Below are 20,140 nucleotides of genomic sequence, written 5' to 3' on the forward strand. Positions count from 1 at the left end.
CAAAGATCTTTTTATTCTTAGTAACATTAGACTGACAGTTCTTGTGGCAGCTAAACCTCCTCCCTACATTATGAAAAGTTTAGGCTTCTCAGCTTTGGTGAAGGTGACGTAACAAGCTCAGCAGTATATGAAAACAGTTTTGTCCTAATCTTGCAATGAAGATGTGGACTCTGCAAGCTGAAGTGAAAGTAACCTGTCAATGAAAGCAGTAATACAATCAGAGTAGAAGAAAGTACCGATGGCATGGATTTGTTTAAGGTAAACCTCAACTTGCCAGGAAGTGATCCATACACTTGGTTTCATGATTTTCCTCTATGGCACATAAAGAATGAGGCATGCAGGATCCAATTATGAAACTACAATGGACTGCTACTGACCAGGTTATAGTTTTGAGCAGCACATTCTGTAATATATCTGTCATGCATAGCCCCTTTCATCCACTGATTCAAGCACTGTGATCTGTTGTAATTATCATCTGCTTGTTCCACTGTTGAGGTCTTTTGGGGTTAGTTGCACTTAGTCTGGATCCTTGTCTATGACCTTACCACCAAAGGTAGCCCTACCAGTTCAGAGCTCCTGACAGTATCACTCTTAGAGTCATTCGTCTATGCAAGATCCTTCACCATGACAAGGAGCGACCATCAGAGAGGGAAAGCAGTAAATATGAAGAAAAAACAAGTTATATAGGATAGATTGAGCAACTTGCAAGAGTGCTACTGTGAACTATATCTAAGCCTCTACCCTTTCTTACATAGTAGATACAACCATTATTATCAGTGGCTTTTGAGTGCCACTGGGAATATATGAACCTCCTTCACCTTACTCTTTACATCACAGAAAGACATGGTTTCTTACCCATGGTGAAGGCAATGTGACTAGGAAGCAGCCATAATGAAAGCAACCCATCTTGGAAAGCAGTAACTACGAATTAAAATTGAATTAGATTAGAGGTGACTCTTAAGTCTTTCTGCAGACATGTCTTTTGCTTATGGCACAATAAAATGCCCTCATGTCAAGACGAGGAGACATACTGTAAAGTGGATAGAGATAAGGACCCCCAAAAACATGACATTCAGACCTGTACTGTATGTATGTTAGTATATGTGTGTGTGTATGTATGTATGAGAAAGAGGGAGAGAGAGAGAGAGAATATGTATGTATTTAAATCAATCAGCAAAATGTACATCTTATAACACTGAACTGCTTTATGTGGCCTTAAGGAAATTTCTTCTGCAATATGGAGTGCATTCGATTCCTTTACATCATTCCCCACCCACTAGGGAACAGTGTAGAGGTACGGTGAAATGGTTGTTGTCCTAAATAAAGCTTCCAGTACACTCCATCTTCCATATGAATTATTTTGAATATTCAAATCAAAAAGAAAAGGAAAAGACAAAATTCCATAAGAAAGACGAATATAAAAAGTATTCGGCCAGCATCCAAATGATTTGAGTTCAATTTCTAGAAATGTCTTTTTTTTCCTTTTGATCTGAATGTTGTCTACATACATATTCGATGTTTCATTTGTATTTCTTTTTCTTTTTCACTATATCTAGCTGCTCCTTCATTAGTTCATCGTCAAACAGACAGAGAAGTCAGCTTGAACAGCCAGGTGACTTTACTTTGTGATGCTGAAGGCGAACCAACTCCAAGTTACCGGTGGGAAAAAGACAATCTACCATTGCAGTATGACAACAGAATTAGAAGTGAAGGAAATGCATTAACATTTCAAAGGGTTCTTTTTAATGATGCTGGAGAGTATGAGTGTATAGCCGAAAATATTGAAGGCATTGACAGAAATTCTTTCCACCTTTCTGTTGTTGGTAGGTGCTCTCTTTCTCTTCTCTCTCTCTCTCTCTCTCTCTCTCTCTCTCTCTCTCTCTCTCTCTCTCTCTCATTTTGTGTATATTATATATCTATATATAAGTATATCCATATGTGTGTGTGTAAATATAATGAAAATTGAAGATTGGAGTTTATGATATTATTTTTATTTCATGGTTCACAATTGTTTCAACAACCATGTGGTAACTAGTCACATGCATTATGTATGCAAAATGATTTAGTCATGCATGCTACAAAATGTATGTTACATAGCAGCCCAGGGAATTGATTCATCAGAACTGTTTACAAAAACAATACTAAACATAGCTGTCTCTCTTGCTTAAGTTAGAAACAGTCTCCAAATATCACAAAAGATATTTAACAAATGGATGAAACAGGATTATCAACCTTCAATAGGTATTACACAAGGAAGGATGTTAAACAGACTTTCCAGGTAACAGATAATGGAAAATGGAACTAACCTAAAAGAGTTATGTAATGTATGCAATATCTGGAATGTGATCAATAATACTGAAGTCTCTTGGGTTAAGCTAAAGGAATCAACACTGCAATGTTGCTGGGAAAAGAATTGTCAAGATTTTAATTGTTTTGAGGATATCCCTGAAGCTGTCATGGAGAAAGTTATTCAATTTATGAATCAATTTAATTTGTAAGTCACAAGTGAAGATATGAATGAACTAAATATATGTTTCTCATTCAGGGCCTATCACCAGTGAAATTGATTGACATGCTAGAGAGAAAATGAGGGTGGTGGAGCAGGTAGAGTGGGCAGCAGTGGTGAAGAAGTACAATTCAGAACTTCAATATTTCTTAAACTTCATACAAGGACATTACTCAAATGCAGAAAGAATTTTGCATGTTCATGGAACTATTGGTAATCATGCCACAATGCTATAGACTCCTTTTTCAGGAAAAGATGTGTGATGTTCAGCAAACTCTTGATAATTTTTAAAGAAGAACTTATAATTGATCATTAAAATACTACTGAACAATTGTATCAGTAAATATGTTTATTAGACCTAATTATCCTCATTCTGTGTCATGGGCCAAGTGTACACATGCATTTTATTAATGGAAATGATTCCAATAACTGCAAGATACATGATGATTGATATGTCCTATTTCTTTGGGGTGTCATAAAAAAAATTTAGTAACTCAAATGAGAACAGAAACCTAAGTATATTAATTAGGGTTCTGTTCTTATGTGAGTTAATGATTTAAGATTTAGAAATTCAGTTTCCAAGCTTTTTTCATGATGCATCAAGTATTTCCCAAGGTAGAGGACTGCCTGTATCTAGGATTAATTTATCTTGTGTATCTTTCCTTTTTTTTTTAAGATGGAAGTATTTAATTCCAGGCTGATTTTTCCTAAAATGTAAAGTGACGAAGTAAAGCGTCCCTTGTTAATTTGTAAGATTTGAAGTTTATATGTTTCGCTGCATATTCACTTCTAATAGCACTTTGTTTCTGAAGAATGGTAGATACCAATTTTTTTTTATCTCTCCATTCAATATTGTTTCAGCTAGACGTGGTGTGAATATTGGCCATCAGTTGGTAACAAGTTCAACTGACGAAGCAATCAACAGAATCAACCTTGCTGCAAACGTTACCTATGATCATCTGTTTAACAGGAAGAAAACTTACACCATCAGTGACTTACTTTCAGTTGTCAGATATCCATCAGCTGAAGCTCTCGAATTAGCAAAAGCTGAAGAAATATTTGAGCAAACTCTAGACATCATTTATGAACATGTTAGAGAAGGTTATAAATATAATTTAGAAGATCATGGTAAGTGTAAACAGCAGGCCATTTACCACAGACATCAAATGACCATACCATTACAAACACATACACCAGTACACTAGGAGTTCTGTAAAAGTACATAAACAAAATAAAAAAGTTGTGCTGAATGAAGTAAACTTAAAAACAGGTTTTAAAAACATGACTTATATATCCATGTAAATATAAATATTGCAAAAAAAAACATAAAATACCTCTCTCTCTTTCTTTCTCTCTATACACACACACACACATACATACAACACAGCAAAACAAGCAAAATAGTTCAAACATTACTTATATCAAGAAAGCACCACCACATCCCCTTTCCTAAGCATGAACACCACTCAGAGCCCTTACAGTTCCTCCAAACATAGGGCCTTGCCTTATGAAATCCTCTCAACAATTTCACAAGATGAATCCACATCCTTAGCATAGCTAGGACCATTACCCAAAGACTAACCCTTCTTTTCAGAGCTAATATATATTTCAGTCCCCAACTGTTGCTGACACTCAATTAGACTCAGCTGGATTTAATGTTAAAAGTTTAAGTCAAATAATAATGTACCAGAATAAAATACTTAATAGTCTAATACCTTAAGGTTCATGTATTGACTTTATTAACTGATGATACTGTGACCTTCATCTGTGTTTGAATCTGCTTTATATAACTCAGTGATGTCATTCACATTGTAAACAATAGTTAACTTATTATTGACATATTTAATGCAGGAGACTTTAAAAAGTTGGTGAGAGCATACTAATGTTCAAATATCTTCAGTACTGTCTCCGATATTTGCCTAAATAATTAAAATAAATTGACTAATATTGTTTCTTCCTCACTACATAATTATTTTTGATGAGCCCTTTAATGCTTTCTGCATTAAATATATTAACACTTAAGTATTGTTTTTCTTGCAGATGATATCTCTGAATTATTTATTCTCCAAATAGTTCTAATCTTTCTATACTAACTGGTACACAATTTTGAACATTTTTACTTTGTGATTCTTCCATAACTACTTTGGCATGAGCAGTGAAATCCCTGCTTTGCTGATGAGGTCATAATAATACCAAAACATGTCAGTTGTCCCCATACTTGCCAAAATAATTAAAACAATATTAGTAATTGACAAATATTGTTTCTTCCACTCCACTGCATAATTATTTCTAGTCAGGTTTTTAATGCTCTTTGCATTAAATAAGTTAATAGCAGCTTCTATTCAAACTTCTAGGCATTCTGTAGTACTCCGTCAGTTACAACTAGTACATCCGATCAACAAAACAGCCTGCTCATGAAATTAACATGCAAGTGGCTGAGCCATGTGCCTTCACTATCCAGTCTGTATATTCTATATAATTAGTGTCTTATACCTAGATGAAGGTTATCAATATTAGCAAATTGAAACAAAAAAAAAAATGTTAAACACTTGCAGTGGGCTTTTATTAATATTTTGCTGAAAAAGTCATTATATCACACCGAAAGTCATATTTTCTTAGATTTAACTTTTCATCTTTTTAAAATGAATTCATCAATATAGTTAATCAACTAGTTTAACAAATTTTGAAAGTTATCTACTTCTGTTTAAATTTTCCAGAGCTGTCTTATCGGGAATTGTTGTCACCTGAACATATTCAATTAGTTGCAAATCTATCTGGTTGTTCCCGGCGTTTTCCAAATATTGACTGTTCGGATATGTGTTTTCACAAAAAATATCGTTCCTTTGATGGCTCGTGCAACAATTTGCTTAATCCAGCATCTGGAGCTTCCAACCAAGCTTTTCGGCGTCTTCTTCCTCCTCGTTATGAAAATGGTTTCAATACACCAGTAGGTAATAACACTTCCTTATTTGTTTAAATTCTTGAACTTGTTTGCAATATTTTAGTACATTTATATTGTGAAATCAAAATTAAAATTTTAAACTTTATCTTCAATTTTTTTTCTTTAGGCTGGAATCCTTCAAGAGAATATAATGGCATTCCATTACCAAGCCCTCGGCTTGTCTCCTCTGTCCTTATTGGTTCCAACCATGTGACTGATGATGACCTGAGCACACATATGCTGATGCAATGGGGCCAATTTGTAGACCATGATATGGATTTGGCTCCCCAATCTATCAGTAATGCTCGATTTAGTGATGGCAGAGGATGTAACGAAACTTGCACAAATGATTACCCTTGCTTTCCAATTCAAGTTCCTTTGAATGATCAGCGCATTCGAAATCGTGAATGTTTGGGCTTTGCTAGGTCAAGTGCTATCTGTAATTCAGGTGGAACGTCAATTTTCTTCAATACACTTGCTCCACGGGAACAGCTGAATGCTATAACATCTTTTATTGATGCGTCTAATGTGTATGGTAGTACTTTTGAGGATGCTTCTAGTCTAAGAGACCTTACATCAAGTCGTGGTTTACTCCAGGTTGGAGCTGCACCAGATGGAAAAGCTCTATTACCATTTGATAATAATGGCTTATTGGCAAACGTTGACTGCCAACTGGAAGCAACAAAACGACATCTTCCTTGTTTTCTTGCTGGTGACCATCGAGCTAATGAACAGCTGGCCCTAACTGCAATGCATACTTTGTGGCTTCGTCAGCACAACAAGATTGCAACAGAGTTACTTCAGTTGAATCCACACTGGGATGGCACTCTCTTGTACCATGAAAGCAGAAAAATAGTTGGTGCCATGATGCAACACATTACATATGAACACTGGCTTCCTGATATCCTGGGCCCTAAAGGCATGAAACTTCTTGGAAAATATAAAAGCTATGATCCTCAGATTGATCCTAAAATATCTAATGAATTTTCAACTGCAGCTTTTCGTGTTGGACACACTCTGATTCAGCCTATTATTTATCGATTGAATGAACGATTCCAGCCAATCAGAAGTGGGAACTTGCCACTCCATAAAGCCTTCTTTTCTCCTTACAGAGTAGTGGAAGAAGGTGGCATTGATCCCTTGTTGCGCGGTCTTTTTGCTGTTCCTGCAAAAAAGCAAATACCTGAAGAAATGTTCAACTCTGAGCTGACCGAAAAGTTGTTTGTTTTAGCTAATTCACTTGGACAAGATCTAGGTTCCTTAAACATTCAGCGAGGTAGAGACCATGGGCTTCCCAGCTACAATGAATATAGAGCTTTTTGTGGGATGAACAAAGCCACTTCGTTCAATGACCTAAGAAAAGAAATTCCTGATGCAAACATACGATCTCATTTAGAGAATCTCTATAGACATCCTGGTTAGTATTATTTACCATACGTTGACTTTTCTTTCAATTACCTTATCATATATGTCTGCTGCTTTTAGAGCAAGGATGACCTAGTTGACAGGTAGTGAATTGGTATTATAGACTGCAAATTAGGAGAATTGTTAGAGAAGAGGACAACCTGCTTTGTGGTATTTGTTCCTCTCTTCTGTGGTTAGGTTTGCTTTTCATCCTCTTAGAAGTCGATAAAACATGACACCGATCTAATATAGAGAATTGGAAGAATTGATAAAATATTAGATAGATTCCTTATGGTATGTGTTGTTGCTCTTAGCATTCCAAGTTCTTAGTTGATAGATTTAACCTGTTGTCTGGATTAATACCATCCCCTGGTTCTTAGATGTCTTTAAAGGATTCTATTCACTTGCAAGCATCCAGGCTAGGTTTCCGCTTTGATGTAATTTTCTCCATATCTTCCACCACTCTCAGAAGCCCTGAAAATATAGAGAATTATGAATACTGCCCTTCCTTTCTCAACAAAACTGTAAAAAAAAAATATTAATAATAAGTGTAAGCGTTACTGTGTGGCTAAGAAACTGAAAGAAGTCTCTGTGTGTGTGTGTGTGCATGTAGTTTTGCTTGTCCCCCATTGCTGCTTGATAACTAGTGCAGCAAAAGAGACTGATACAATATGCGATAGTCCTTAAAAAATTACACTGGGGTCAACTAAGCCCGTCAAGGTGACCCCCCAGCATGACCACAGTCCAATTACTGAAACAAGTAAAAGATAATAATAATGATAGAAAAGAAACAGAAAACAAGCTAAAGAGTGAGAGATTTGTATTCTTTCACTTGCACAGTGTTATGTTCCCAGATCAAGCTACTTATCTTCCAATAGCTATATCTGCTTAGCTGGCAGCATCAGTTGCACTGTGAAATTGACAAAAGAATTGTATACTTGCAGGGTTGAATTCACAGTCTTGTCTCCAACAAGGAAATTTATCTGTCAGATAGTCTTGCATATTATCCAAAAACAGATCTGATACTGGGGGCTGTTGGAGTAACAGAACACAAGAGATTTTACTGTTTTTCTTAGCAACATCACTAAAATCAATGATATGATGGAGGTAAAGCAGCAAATAACTAAAAAAATCTAATTGAGAGTATATTACCTCAGTCCTTACTTTAACTTAAAATATTTCTCCTTTTTATCATTCAAATAATAATTGATTTCTATTCATTTTTTTTTAATATATAAAACATTAACAATATGTTTTAATTTAATTATTTTTATCATTTTCCGTGTAAGTTATTTTTTATTTCTAATTCCATATAAACATACATTTTCCATCTGTTCAAATACAATCTTCAGTTTTTTAAATTGTCAAACTTCAATTTCTCTTGTTATATCTTTTTCTTGATTTTTTTTTCTATTCTTCATCTGTTTTATCTTTTTGCAATTTAAAGGGAGTAGGGATTAGCAAAAAAAAAAAAAGGTAAAACAAAAACTAAAGAAACTTACATGAACTGAAATTTTCATCTCATCTGTTTTAAATTTCTGTACAGAATTCTGTATTCAAAACCTTTGATGAGTGTTCCAAAAGGTAAAACTGAAGAGGGGAGAGAGAATTTGTATATGATATTGAAGCATATGGTGGTTGGGGGTTTTGAGAAATGAAGAGAAAAGAGGTGAAGGCAGATTTTCTTTAAGAGATAAAAAGACAGAGAACATATTTATTTCTAGTTTTGGTGCCACATAAAAAGCACTCAGTCCACTCTATGGGGTTGTTGGTGTTAGGAAGGGCATCCAGCTGTAAAAACCAAGCCAAATCAGACACAGAAATCTGGTGCAGTCTTCTGCTTAACTGGCTCCTGTCAAACCATCCAACCTATGCCAGCATGGAAGGCAGACGTTAAATGATGATGATGATGATGATGATGATGGAGGATGAGAAAGAGAGAGGGGGAGAGGGGGAGTAGGAGAAGAAGAAGAAGAAATAATTCAGTGGGTGAATGAGAATATGAAGTGATGAAACATTGTCATTTGGTATGGTCTCAGGTTGTGTTGTCACAATTTAAAAAGGAATTGATGACAAAAATATATCTTTTAACCATTAACTCATTTTATGAAACAACAAATTTTCTATTTTATGTCTAATATCTATTTATATTGCATTATATTTATGTCCTGGCTTATGTTAATGCCTAAAATCATTATGTCATGTTGTTTAGATAACATTGATCTGTTTGTTGGAGGAATAAGTGAAACTCCCAAAAGGAATTCAAAAGTGGGACCGACATTTTTGTGCATTATTGTTGACCAATTCCGCAGACTTCGTGATGGTGACAGGTTTGAATCTTAATTTTCCATTTTATTTTTAAAGAGTTTTAATAAAGAAAAAGTGTTATAGTATCTCAAAGAAGAAAAACTGGTTTCTGTTTTGTCTTCTTTAATTAGGTGATGGACTCTCTCGTTGAAAATGATGTATGAGTGTTCAGTTTTTGCTGAACAACCTACACAGAGGATTTGTTTATAGTGATCAAGTGATTATAGTGATTATAGATGATTTGTTTATAGTGTATGTGCTGTACATGAGCTCACTCTCTCCATCAAATCAATTTTGCCAGAACAGGTGCACCTTGTGCCAGGTGTCAAAGTGATTGCAGAGCAATGTGAGATGAAGTGTTTTGCTCAAGAATACAATGCACCACTCAGTCCAGTCTAGGAATTTAAATCAGGATTTCACAATTAGGCCATGCAAGCTAATATCTTCACAAACTATCATGTTCATGCCTTTCTTTAGGGAATTATAAATTTCTGATGTAGACACAAGGATAGAAATTTTTGATGAGGAGAACAGTCAGTTATATTGACCCACCCCTACCCCTCACCCCAGTACTGGACTGGCATTATATTTATTTTATTGACCCTGGAGGGAAGTAAAGAACTGTTGATCTCAGCTGGATATTGAATTTAGATCTTAAAGAGCTGTAATTAAATACTGCAAGTCATTTCATCTGATGCTTTTGTAAATTTGCCAATCCAGCACCCTTAGGAGAATATTGATAATGTAAGAAATGGGAAATGTTGACAGCTTTAATCAAAACCAGGTTCAACCTAGAGCTAAGCAATAATAACAACAACAACAACAACACCAACACATGTATAAACTGGAGTGTGCAGTGTGGTTCTCAGCTTGGTGAGGGTAGGGCATGTTGTTGCTGTTGTTGTGGATCCCCTAGACAACTTATATTTAAGAGATTTATGGTTTCCAGGTAGTCTGAGAATCTGAGACCCCCTTCGGTCACAACACTGACCATGGGATTGCACCTAGAAAGTTACCCTCCCAAGCACAAGTCCAGGCAAGGTTGTTTATGGAAGACCAGCAGTCACTCATGCTTACCAGCCTCCTCTCTCCAAGCCACAAGTGTTATCCAAGGGAAAGCCAAGGGCCGATACAGCTTGACACCTGTGACATCACAACTCATTTCTTCAGCTGAGTAAACTGGAGCAACGTGAAATAAAGTGTTTTGCTCAAGAACACAACATGCAGCCCTGTCCGGGATTTGAGCTCACAACCTCACAATCGTAAGCTCGATGCTCTAACCACTGAGCCATGTGCTTTCACACCAGGTAGTATGACACACATATCTGTGCTCCTTAGTCAATTTGACACTGCAAGACTTCAAAGTCGGAAAGGTACTTGTATAGTAGGTTCTAAATAAACCAATGTTTGGAACTCTAACCTCCTGTAACATATCAAGTTCAGCTTCTTATGTGACTGTGAAGCTTGACTAATGAAGGCAAATGGCTAAGTGGTTAGAGTATTCAGCTTATGATCACAAGGTCATGAGTTCAATACCTAGTGGTGTGTTGTGTCCTTGATCAAGACATTTTATTTCACATTGCTTCAGCCCACTTAGTTGGCAAAAATGAGTAGTACCTTTATTTTAAAGGGTCAGCCTTATCACACTGAATATTCCTGAGAACTACATTAAGAGTACATGTATTTATTGAGTGCTCAGTTACTTACACATTAATTCCATAAGCAGGCTGTTCAATGGATTAGATCAACTGGAAAACTTGTCATCATGACAAATTGAGTGCCAATTATTATATGGCTGTGAATGCTGCACTCTAAAGCCTACTTAACATAAATCCCTGGGTTTATGGTATGCCAGAACACTGTGTGCAGTACTCAACATCAGACAAAAAGAGCCTGTTAGCAACAAGTGTCTATATAGTTGGGGTACTAAGGTTGGGCTGAGTTAGAAAATAGCATTCAGTAGAATGGGGATGGCTGATCACTGCCAGAGATGTTATCTACTGAACCTTCATGCTCTATTTTAACATATTGGTATAACACTGACAAGTTTTTCTCCTCTTTGAGTTCTGGACAATGTTCACTTATCTTCTCACCTATGCTATGGGCTGTTTTTCCTATGTATATCATAGTGCTGTTTCTGCACCATCCCTCTGTAGATCTTATACTATAGACAGCATTCCTGGTTTTGCTGTTTATCTATGAGGTTGCCTTACACACTACACAGTACCTGTCAGTACAGAGGTTTCCTTCAAATGGATATGTTCTACAGAACATGGATTTTATGGGGATACCTGACCTTTCCATAACTTCAATCCATGGATTCATTTTACCTAGGACTTTTCTAAAATGGTGCACTAGTTTGCTTCTAGGGGTAGTATTGACAAACATGACATATATGTGTGTATACATATATATATATACTTACACATGCACACATACACACACACAGATTTGAATTCAGGGCACTAGAGAACTAAAACAAATACTTGAGATATCTATCCAATACTGTAATGATACTTTGCATCCTCTGACAATATTTCTGCTGCTTTGTACAAACTTAATTTCAGCTGGATTAAACTTGATTCATTAAACATTGTGTGACAGATCTTTCAATATTTATCTTGTGGTTTCCAGATTTTGGTATGAAAACCCTGGTGTGTTTACTGCTGACCAACTAACCCAGCTGAGACAGGTAACTCTTGCTCGTGTCATATGTGACAACAGTGACAATATTAACCAGGTTCAGAGAAACGTTTTCCATATTGCCAGGAACAGATCAGAATATTTGCCATGTGAAAAAATTCCCAAAATTGACATCAAGATGTGGTCAGATTGCTGCTTTGGTAAAAAAAACATTTATTAACTTTATGGCAGAATTCTGGTTTAAGTACCCTCATAATTTTTTTTTTTTTTTTTGGAATTTTCAGAAAATATTAGAAATTTATGTTCTACACACAAGAATTCATACAATTATGAAAAAAAATTTTGTGTGATTTAAGGGTGATTTAGTTGTTATTATTAGCACATCTCACAATCACCTGATACCTTCCGTATTTCTTTGTCACTCTGACATGTATTAATGTTTTCCAATATTTTCTCCCCATAAACACATTCAATGGAATGATGATGCACCCAAGGGTGGTCCATTGCTTGGATTTAAGCAAAAAATTTGGAGTATCCATATTTTAAAGAGATTTTTTTTAAATATTAAAAAAACAGTGGAACTTTTAGGATTTATGGGGATGAGAGTGGGGGTAAAAAATTTTTTTTTATTCCCATAATCATATGAATTCCATTGTGTAGAAAACAAGTTCACAAAAACTTTCTGAAAATTCCAAAAACTAAAAAAGTTATGAGGTGTTGTATGAAGTGCTTAAACCAAAATTCTGCCAACTTTATTATGCTAACGCTAAACTACCTATTTTGCTTTTATATTTTTATTGTTATTGTTGGAATGTTAAATGCAAACTTGATCAGAATCATCTTTCAAATTATTGAACAGTTGGAATTAAAACTCATTATTTGCCATAAGATATTGGTTTCAAACTTTGGCACAAGGCCAGTTATTTTGGGGATGGGGTAAGTCAATTACATTAATCCCAGTACTCAATTGGTACTTATTTTATCAACCCCCGAAAGGATGAAAAGCAAAGTCGACCTTGGTGGAACTTGAACTCAGAATGTGCAGGTAAATAAAATGCCACTAGGCATTTTACTCGGCATAGTAATGATTCTACCAGCTTGTTGCCTTCATTTGCCATAAGATATCATTTAGTAATGCCTCCTAATGATCTCCATGTGTTATATTTAATATAATCACTTGATATAAACTTATGATATAAACATACATCACAATCATATTATCTTTTAATATGACTGTGATTTATGTTTATATCATGGGGTATATATTCATATCACCTCAGGTATTGTTGTGATAAATACAGTCAATTATCTAACTGTCATGAACAGAGACATATACCAATGGGTTGTTGTCCCCTTTGATTTCATTGGGTGCAGAGAAACGTGTAATAGCAATATAAAAGAGCTAGCTGTGACCAGGAGTTGTAGCTTGTCCATTGACCCACTCCACCAGTTACTTTGAAATATTTTTATGAACATAACAACATAACTATATATATATATCACATTTTTACACTGAATATAATCACATACAACCATATATAATTTGCTGAACTTTTGGAAATTCCACATTTTATTTATGTTTCCTATTTCTGTTTTGATGTGTAAGTTTATAGATTTTCTTAATAACACTTCTTTATGTAAAAGGTTTTGATCATGTCATCAGTTTTGTTCCATAGTTAAGGTTGCTTAAAACATAACACTCAAACTTGTTTCGTTATGTTCAAAATTTTGATTATGTTTTCAATTTTGTTCCATAGGTTAAAGTCACCTCAAGCAAACATTATGAAAAGTAGAATATCATAAATAATGCATTTAGATCAGTGTTTCTCAACCATTTTTTGATGACTATTTTATTTTAGTGGACCCCAATAGCCATTTGACATTTAAAAACTAGTTTGATAGAGACTTTTTTCAAAATTCTTGTTGCACATCATCATCATCATAATCATAATCATCATCATTGTCATCATCGACATCGCTGTCATCGTCATTGTCACCATCATCATCATCTAAAGGCTGTCTACCATGCTGACATGGGTTGGACATTATGATAAGATGATCCCACCTAAGTTTTTATTACTGTAGTGAGTGTATGCGATTTGAATATAGAGGCACCTACCTTCTCTTCGCGGTGACGGAGATCCTCCCGAGATGGCTGGTCCTTCCTCACAGCCCCTACCCGAACACTAACGATAGCAGCTGCTAGCCCCAAACCCTTTAGCGACTTGCTCGCACATCTTGTCACCAGCACAACCCACGTTGGAAAAGGTCAACTTCCGCCCCCTGCGCGCTTGACGGCTGACCCCTTCCGCTTGCCCCAGCTTCCGGTCAACGCACCCCGCTGGCTGACGTCCGGCTGCTGACGTCATCCCACACGCCACCCTGATCTTAAAGATCACAATCTCTCCGCTCCATGTTGTAGTCTACCATCCAACCGGGAGAACGCCTTGCTCGTCGAGATCTTCTCAAGCTGGGCTCCTCACTCTCCCCCTCTCCCGAATCATCGTCCGTCGAAGCAACAATCCTGCGAAGGTCCAAGACATGTCGTGGTGTGCCATCTACGGATACGTTGCTTCTGGAATTGATCGCCGTCACTGTTCCTTCTCCCACCTTGTCGCCCCACCTCTCTCCTTCTGCTCGTCTCTTGGTGTAACTACACGCCGTGCGCAGCCATCCAGCGATCGGGTAGTGACCGACCAACTTCCCACACACCAAGAACAGCTCTCTCCTGCTGACGCTGGAACTCAGCTCTGGGATTTCATTTCCTCTCCGGAACACCAATTCACCTGATCTATCTCTTCGCAGCTTCAGCCCCAGCGCGGCTCCCCCCTCAATCGACTCCGGTGGCTTAGCAACCAGTCCGAACTTCACCAGATGTCTCACTACCTCGTCGGCTGGCACTACAGTTTCGTCCACCAAAATGTCGTCAATGTAGGAGCTGGTGGCCTTCCTAATCTTGCCGTCTTTCCCTAGGACGGACCTAAGCACTGCCGCCATGATCTTCGGAGCAGAATTCAGCCCGAAACCCAGCCTGGTTAGACAGTACGTCCGGCCCTTGTACCGCACCAGCTGATATCGCCATAGTTTGTCGCTCACATGGAGCTGCAAGTATGCCGATCTCAAGTCGACAATCGTCGCTGCCTCAGTCGACTGTCTCCACTTACGTAATGCCTCACCACAAACGTCTGTCGCCTCACCTCCCGTGTGACACGATATGTGCTGGTTTAGCTCCCTGAAGTCCAGCACCGGTCTGACTTTTCCCTTCGTAGGCTGCACCACCGCCATCAGGGGTAGCACTCCACCCGCTACCTCCTCCTTCCAAGGGACAAGGACCCCTTCCTCGATCCACCTCTCCACCTCGTCTTCAAACTCAACCCTGGCGTGGCCTTTCAGGGTATGCTGGTAACAGCTCACCCTGTTCTCCAGTGTCGGGTGCTCGTCCTTCCATTTCCACTCTATCGTCCACCGCTGACCATCGAACGCCGCCTGGAAGTCTTTGTTCTCGATGGTGTAAGCGGCGCAGTCCATCGTGGGGCTCTGCTCCCTCTGGCGATCCTGACTCGCAGTGCACGACGCCCCCACGCTTCCGAACGTGACCTCATTTCCCACAACACTGATGCCACCGAGGCAGTTGATGGCGTCCATCCCCATCACCACATCAACTCCATTTATCACGCGTTCGGCCACAATTGCCTGTAGCCTTAGCGTCGCGCCGCGCACCACTATCTCTACCTTGCTGCTGCCTCTGCAATGGATTTCGCTGCCGTCGACCGCCCGGACACTACACACCCCGTTCCATTCCTTCGTCACCCTCGAAGTCACCAGGGTGGTCATACAGCCCGTATCCACAAGGGCCTTGAACGTCTCCCCCTCGGCCTCCACATCAATCAATGGCAGCGTCTCCAATAGTGCCTCTACTCGTTTGAGGGGAAAGTTCGAGAGGCAGCAACTTCCCCGCGGTCGTTTCCCTGGCCGCAATCACGGGCAATGTGCCCTGTCTGCCTGCATCGATAGCAAACGGGCCCCGGCTGTGTACAGTCCCGCGCCATGTGCGGTCCCTGGCATCTAAAACACCGTCCTGAGAACGGCCGCTCTCATTGCACGGTGGGCTTCTGTAGCTCTTTCTCGGGACGTCGTCCGTCTTTACGCGCCTCCGTCACCGCCATCACTATCGCCTTCTGCCCAGAGTGTCTCGTCAACGCGCGAGCATGAGTTACAAGTTCGCTCAATGGCATCTTTTTGACCCCGGGCAGTCGTTGTAGGTGAATCCCTACATCGTCGGGGAACCCATTCACGAACGCCAGTCGGGCTGCTCTCTCCAGTTCTTCTCCGGCAAACCCGGCCAGAGTCGCTAGCCTTCTAGCTTCCGATGCAAAATCATCCACCTGGCCTCCCGTCCACCTGATTGCACCTAGCTTAGCGAAAGCTGTGTACTCGCATTCCGTGTATGCGTCACACAAGCGCCGCTCTATATTCTCATCGCAGAGCCGTTCTTCGACATCCATCTCTAGGTAAAGTGACAACGCACTCCCTTCCAAATACAGCGCCATAAGACTCGCCACGTCGCTTATGCCCTGCAGTCTCGCCACCAGCCTGATTTTCTGAATCCAGGCCACTACATCGCCTTCGCCGTTAAAAGGTCTGACGACGTCACTTGCGATCCTAATTTTTGCAGACATCATGTTGAATAAAAATGTGAATGTTTACGAACTGCCGAAATAGCTTGTAGTGAGTGTGTGCGATTTGAATATAGAGGCACCTACCTTCTCTTCGCGGTGACGGAGATCCTCCCGAGATGGCTGGTCCTTCCTCACAGCCCTTACCCGAACACTAACGATAGCAGCTGCTAGCCCCAAACCCTTTAGCGACTTGCTCGCACGTCTTGTCGCCAGCACGACCCACGTTGGAAAAGGTCAACTTCCGGCCCCTGCGCGCGCTTGACGGCTGACCCCTTCCGCTTGCCCCAGCTTCCGGTCAACGCACCCCGCTGGCTGACGTCCGGCTGCTGACGTCATCCCACAATTACCATTAAAGAATTCCATTGAATTTGTGGCTTGGAAAGGCAAATCAAAAACTGAACTCATGCCATTAATAAATACTCTAATATTGACTTGTACAATTCTTTAGCTATTTTGTATTTTTTATATTAGGATACTTCTGATTGTAATCATGTAATGCTAAAATATTTTACAAGGTCCCAACTCTAATGTCTTCCAATGTGTGGTTTGCAAAATAACAGTTCTAACTATTCTCCTACATAATGTTTACATTATGATGTGTGACCTTGTGGTTAGGGTGTTGCGTTCACGATTGCAAGATCAATTTCCAGATCAGTGGTGCATTGTCTTCTTGAACAAACCACTTCATTTCACATTGTTCCAGTTCACCCAATAGTAAATGGGTAATCCTGTGACAAACTTGCATCCCTTTCAGAGGGAATGTTGGTCTGCCTGCTTAGGCAGCAGGGTAGAATCATTTGAAAGCTACAACAATGTGAGGAAGCACATTGTGATCAGTGGTATATAACAATATCCAACAGTCTGGTTGATACTGTGATACAGTGATGTTTACACATCAACCGATATTTTACAGCATGTGGCTTTGTAGTGATTCATTTCCATAAAGATTTACTCATTTCATAATTAACCAGATAATTTGCTACTTTAGGTGTATCAGCACCAATTTGTTCTCTACTGACGATAATTTACATTTTAATTCTTCATGAAGAATGAGTAATGATTTTCATTGTATTTCAGATTGTCAAAAATCGGGTGAATTCCAATCGATCACCAGTTTTTATAGCAGCCGTCGATCATTCCACAGTCGTCCAGAAGACAGACATTTATTTACATCATCAAATTTGCCAAGAGACTCACAGTTTTTAAGCGATCAACCAGTGAGCCCAGCTAATAGTAGTTATTTCTATAAAAGTAATCAGAAATCTTCACACCTTGACACTCGAGTAGAAGGCATGGAAAAAACTATTAAGAATCTTGACAGAATGGTTCGTAAACTCAGGAAACAAGTATGTACCAAATTATTATTATTGTTGTTGAAATATTTATTCACCTTCACCATAGTTGCTACAAACTACCTTTTTATGTGTATCCACTAACTGTTGACTATGTAAATCATTTTAAAATCTCCTATAGCTCTTAAAGGCTTGTATTTAACTCTAATTTCATGGAATGAATTAAAGAAGGATAAATCTACCCTGGACAGAATATCATAATACATAACACTATGAATATTTGTTATCAAATATCAGTCGTTTGGGAATCGAAGCACATGTTATTACATGTACTGTCTTAATACACACAAAAAAAGATCCTTTTATTCTTTAATTATCTCAACCCTAACATTGATTTCTGACATGGGGATAAGGCATCAAACTGAGGATTGAATATAGTAGATTAAATCAGACCTAGAACTTCGTCAGTACTTTATTTATCAACCCCAGAAGGATGAAAGACAAAATTAGCTTTGGTAGGGTTTAAATTCAGAAACATAAAAAGCCTCAACTTAATACCATTCAATACTACTACCCTATTTAATCACTGATATTTTGCATACATTTTCTGTTTACATACATTATCTCCTTTATCTCTTTTCAGTCATTAGACTGCTGCCATGTTGGAGCACCGCCTTTAGTCGAGCAAATTGACCCCAGTACTTATTCAATCGGTCTCTTATGCCGAACCGCTAAGTTACGGGGACATAAATACACTAGCATCAGTTGTCAAGCAATGTTGGGGGGACAAACAGACACACAAACATATACACACACGTACATATATATATATATGTATATATACGACAGGCTTCTTTCAGTTTCCGTCTACCAAATCCACTCACAAAGCTTTGGTCGGCCCAAGGCTATAGTAGACACTTGCCCAAGGTGCCATGCAGTGGGAATGAACCCGGAACCATGTAGTTGGTAAGAAAGCTACTTACCACACAGCCACTCGAAGTTTCTGCATTCAATTGATAACATACTCATTTCTTTATCAGCATATTAGATATAGAACTTGAACTCAGGTCTAACTTAATCTTTTACTTATGGCTTAACAGTTATTGTATATTTATTGTTTCATTTGACATCAGCAGGAATACCCATCCATTTATTCTATAAAATTACTGAGAATATATTTAATGTGAACTAAATATTGAGATAACTTTTATTTTTGCAGCTTAACTAAAAAAAAAATCTTCCCACATATTTTATTCATTTGTAGAAATTTTGTGTATTTGTCATTTGTTGTTTAGTCTAAAATCAGCACACACCGAGTAGACCTATGATTAGAAGTTTTCCAATTTTTCCCATCTGGTCTTTTATTTTTTTTACTTGGCATAGTCCGTCTTGGACTATATTATCGAATGTATCTTTTTAAGAGATTAAGTAGGTATTTGAGGGCGAAGTGGCTGTCATTTCTAGCAGGTTGACACACAACGAGAAACCGTTCGTTTTTTTATATTTTTTCCTTCTTTTAGTCGTAAATGTGTGCTGAAGAGTTGTTCCCCTTGATGATATTTTCTGTTTCACCCCATTTTTTAAAAATATATAATTACTGAATTGGCTTGTTCTCTAAATAAAAGAGTGTGATTTATTTACAAATAAACAAGAGGATAGATTTTTTCCCCTCTAATTTCACATTAGAAGTCATTGAATGAAATATTTTGAAAATATATTTAAACCCCAATGTAAAAAAATTACTTCCAGTATAGGCCAAATCGAAAATCTCTAAAATGTCCATGATATAATGGTTTTATCAATCAAATTATTCCATACAAGATTCAGTAACTAGTCTAAACATGTTATTCTTCTTTACATTTTGTTTTTATAGAAAAGGGTGGGTGGAAATATTCTCTTCAAATTCAGAGTATACAAAGCTGGAATTTTTGTCCAGGACATATTCCTGAAATAATTAGTTCTATAATAGATAAAAGGCAACACTTAATTTCATCCTTTTCGTTTATACTTTTGACAATTATTTTACCAATCATAGAATGGCGCCCACAACAGCATTTTAAATCAAATGAGAAGGGAGATAACTAAATACCGAAACGTATTTTGTTTGACATTACTGATTTTATCACTATCTTCCACACTTATTCTTTTAATAATATATTGTCTTTTTCTTCTAATTTTTACAGAACCTATATCTTTGCACAAAATTATTTTATTGATTTTACACACACATACATTCGTATAGATAGGGAAAGCTTTTCTTTCTTACACAATTAGAGGCAGTTTATGATCAAAATTAAACATTGTTGTCTTTGTACACACACACATACACACACATATAGTAAATAGACAGGGTTATAATCCAAATTGT

General features: G+C 37.9%; 1 protein-coding gene across 1 annotated transcript in view; it reads left to right on the forward strand.

The window, feature by feature from the left end:
• Positions 1 to 20,140, forward strand: part of LOC115210405 (peroxidasin) — a 144,217-nt gene that overhangs the window by 115,750 nt on the left and 8,327 nt on the right. Inside the window, exons 14-20 of the mRNA XM_029779001.2 lie at positions 1,557 to 1,823; positions 3,368 to 3,634; positions 5,224 to 5,457; positions 5,575 to 6,864; positions 9,064 to 9,181; positions 11,793 to 12,001; positions 17,558 to 17,826. Of these exons, the coding sequence (XP_029634861.1) occupies positions 1,557 to 1,823; positions 3,368 to 3,634; positions 5,224 to 5,457; positions 5,575 to 6,864; positions 9,064 to 9,181; positions 11,793 to 12,001; positions 17,558 to 17,826 (2,654 nt within the window). The remainder of the gene's footprint in view (positions 1 to 1,556; positions 1,824 to 3,367; positions 3,635 to 5,223; positions 5,458 to 5,574; positions 6,865 to 9,063; positions 9,182 to 11,792; positions 12,002 to 17,557; positions 17,827 to 20,140) is intronic.

The sequence above is a fragment of the Octopus sinensis genome, linkage group LG4 (genome assembly GCF_006345805.1).
Source record: "Octopus sinensis linkage group LG4, ASM634580v1, whole genome shotgun sequence".
NCBI lineage: Eukaryota > Metazoa > Mollusca > Cephalopoda > Octopoda > Octopodidae > Octopus > Octopus sinensis.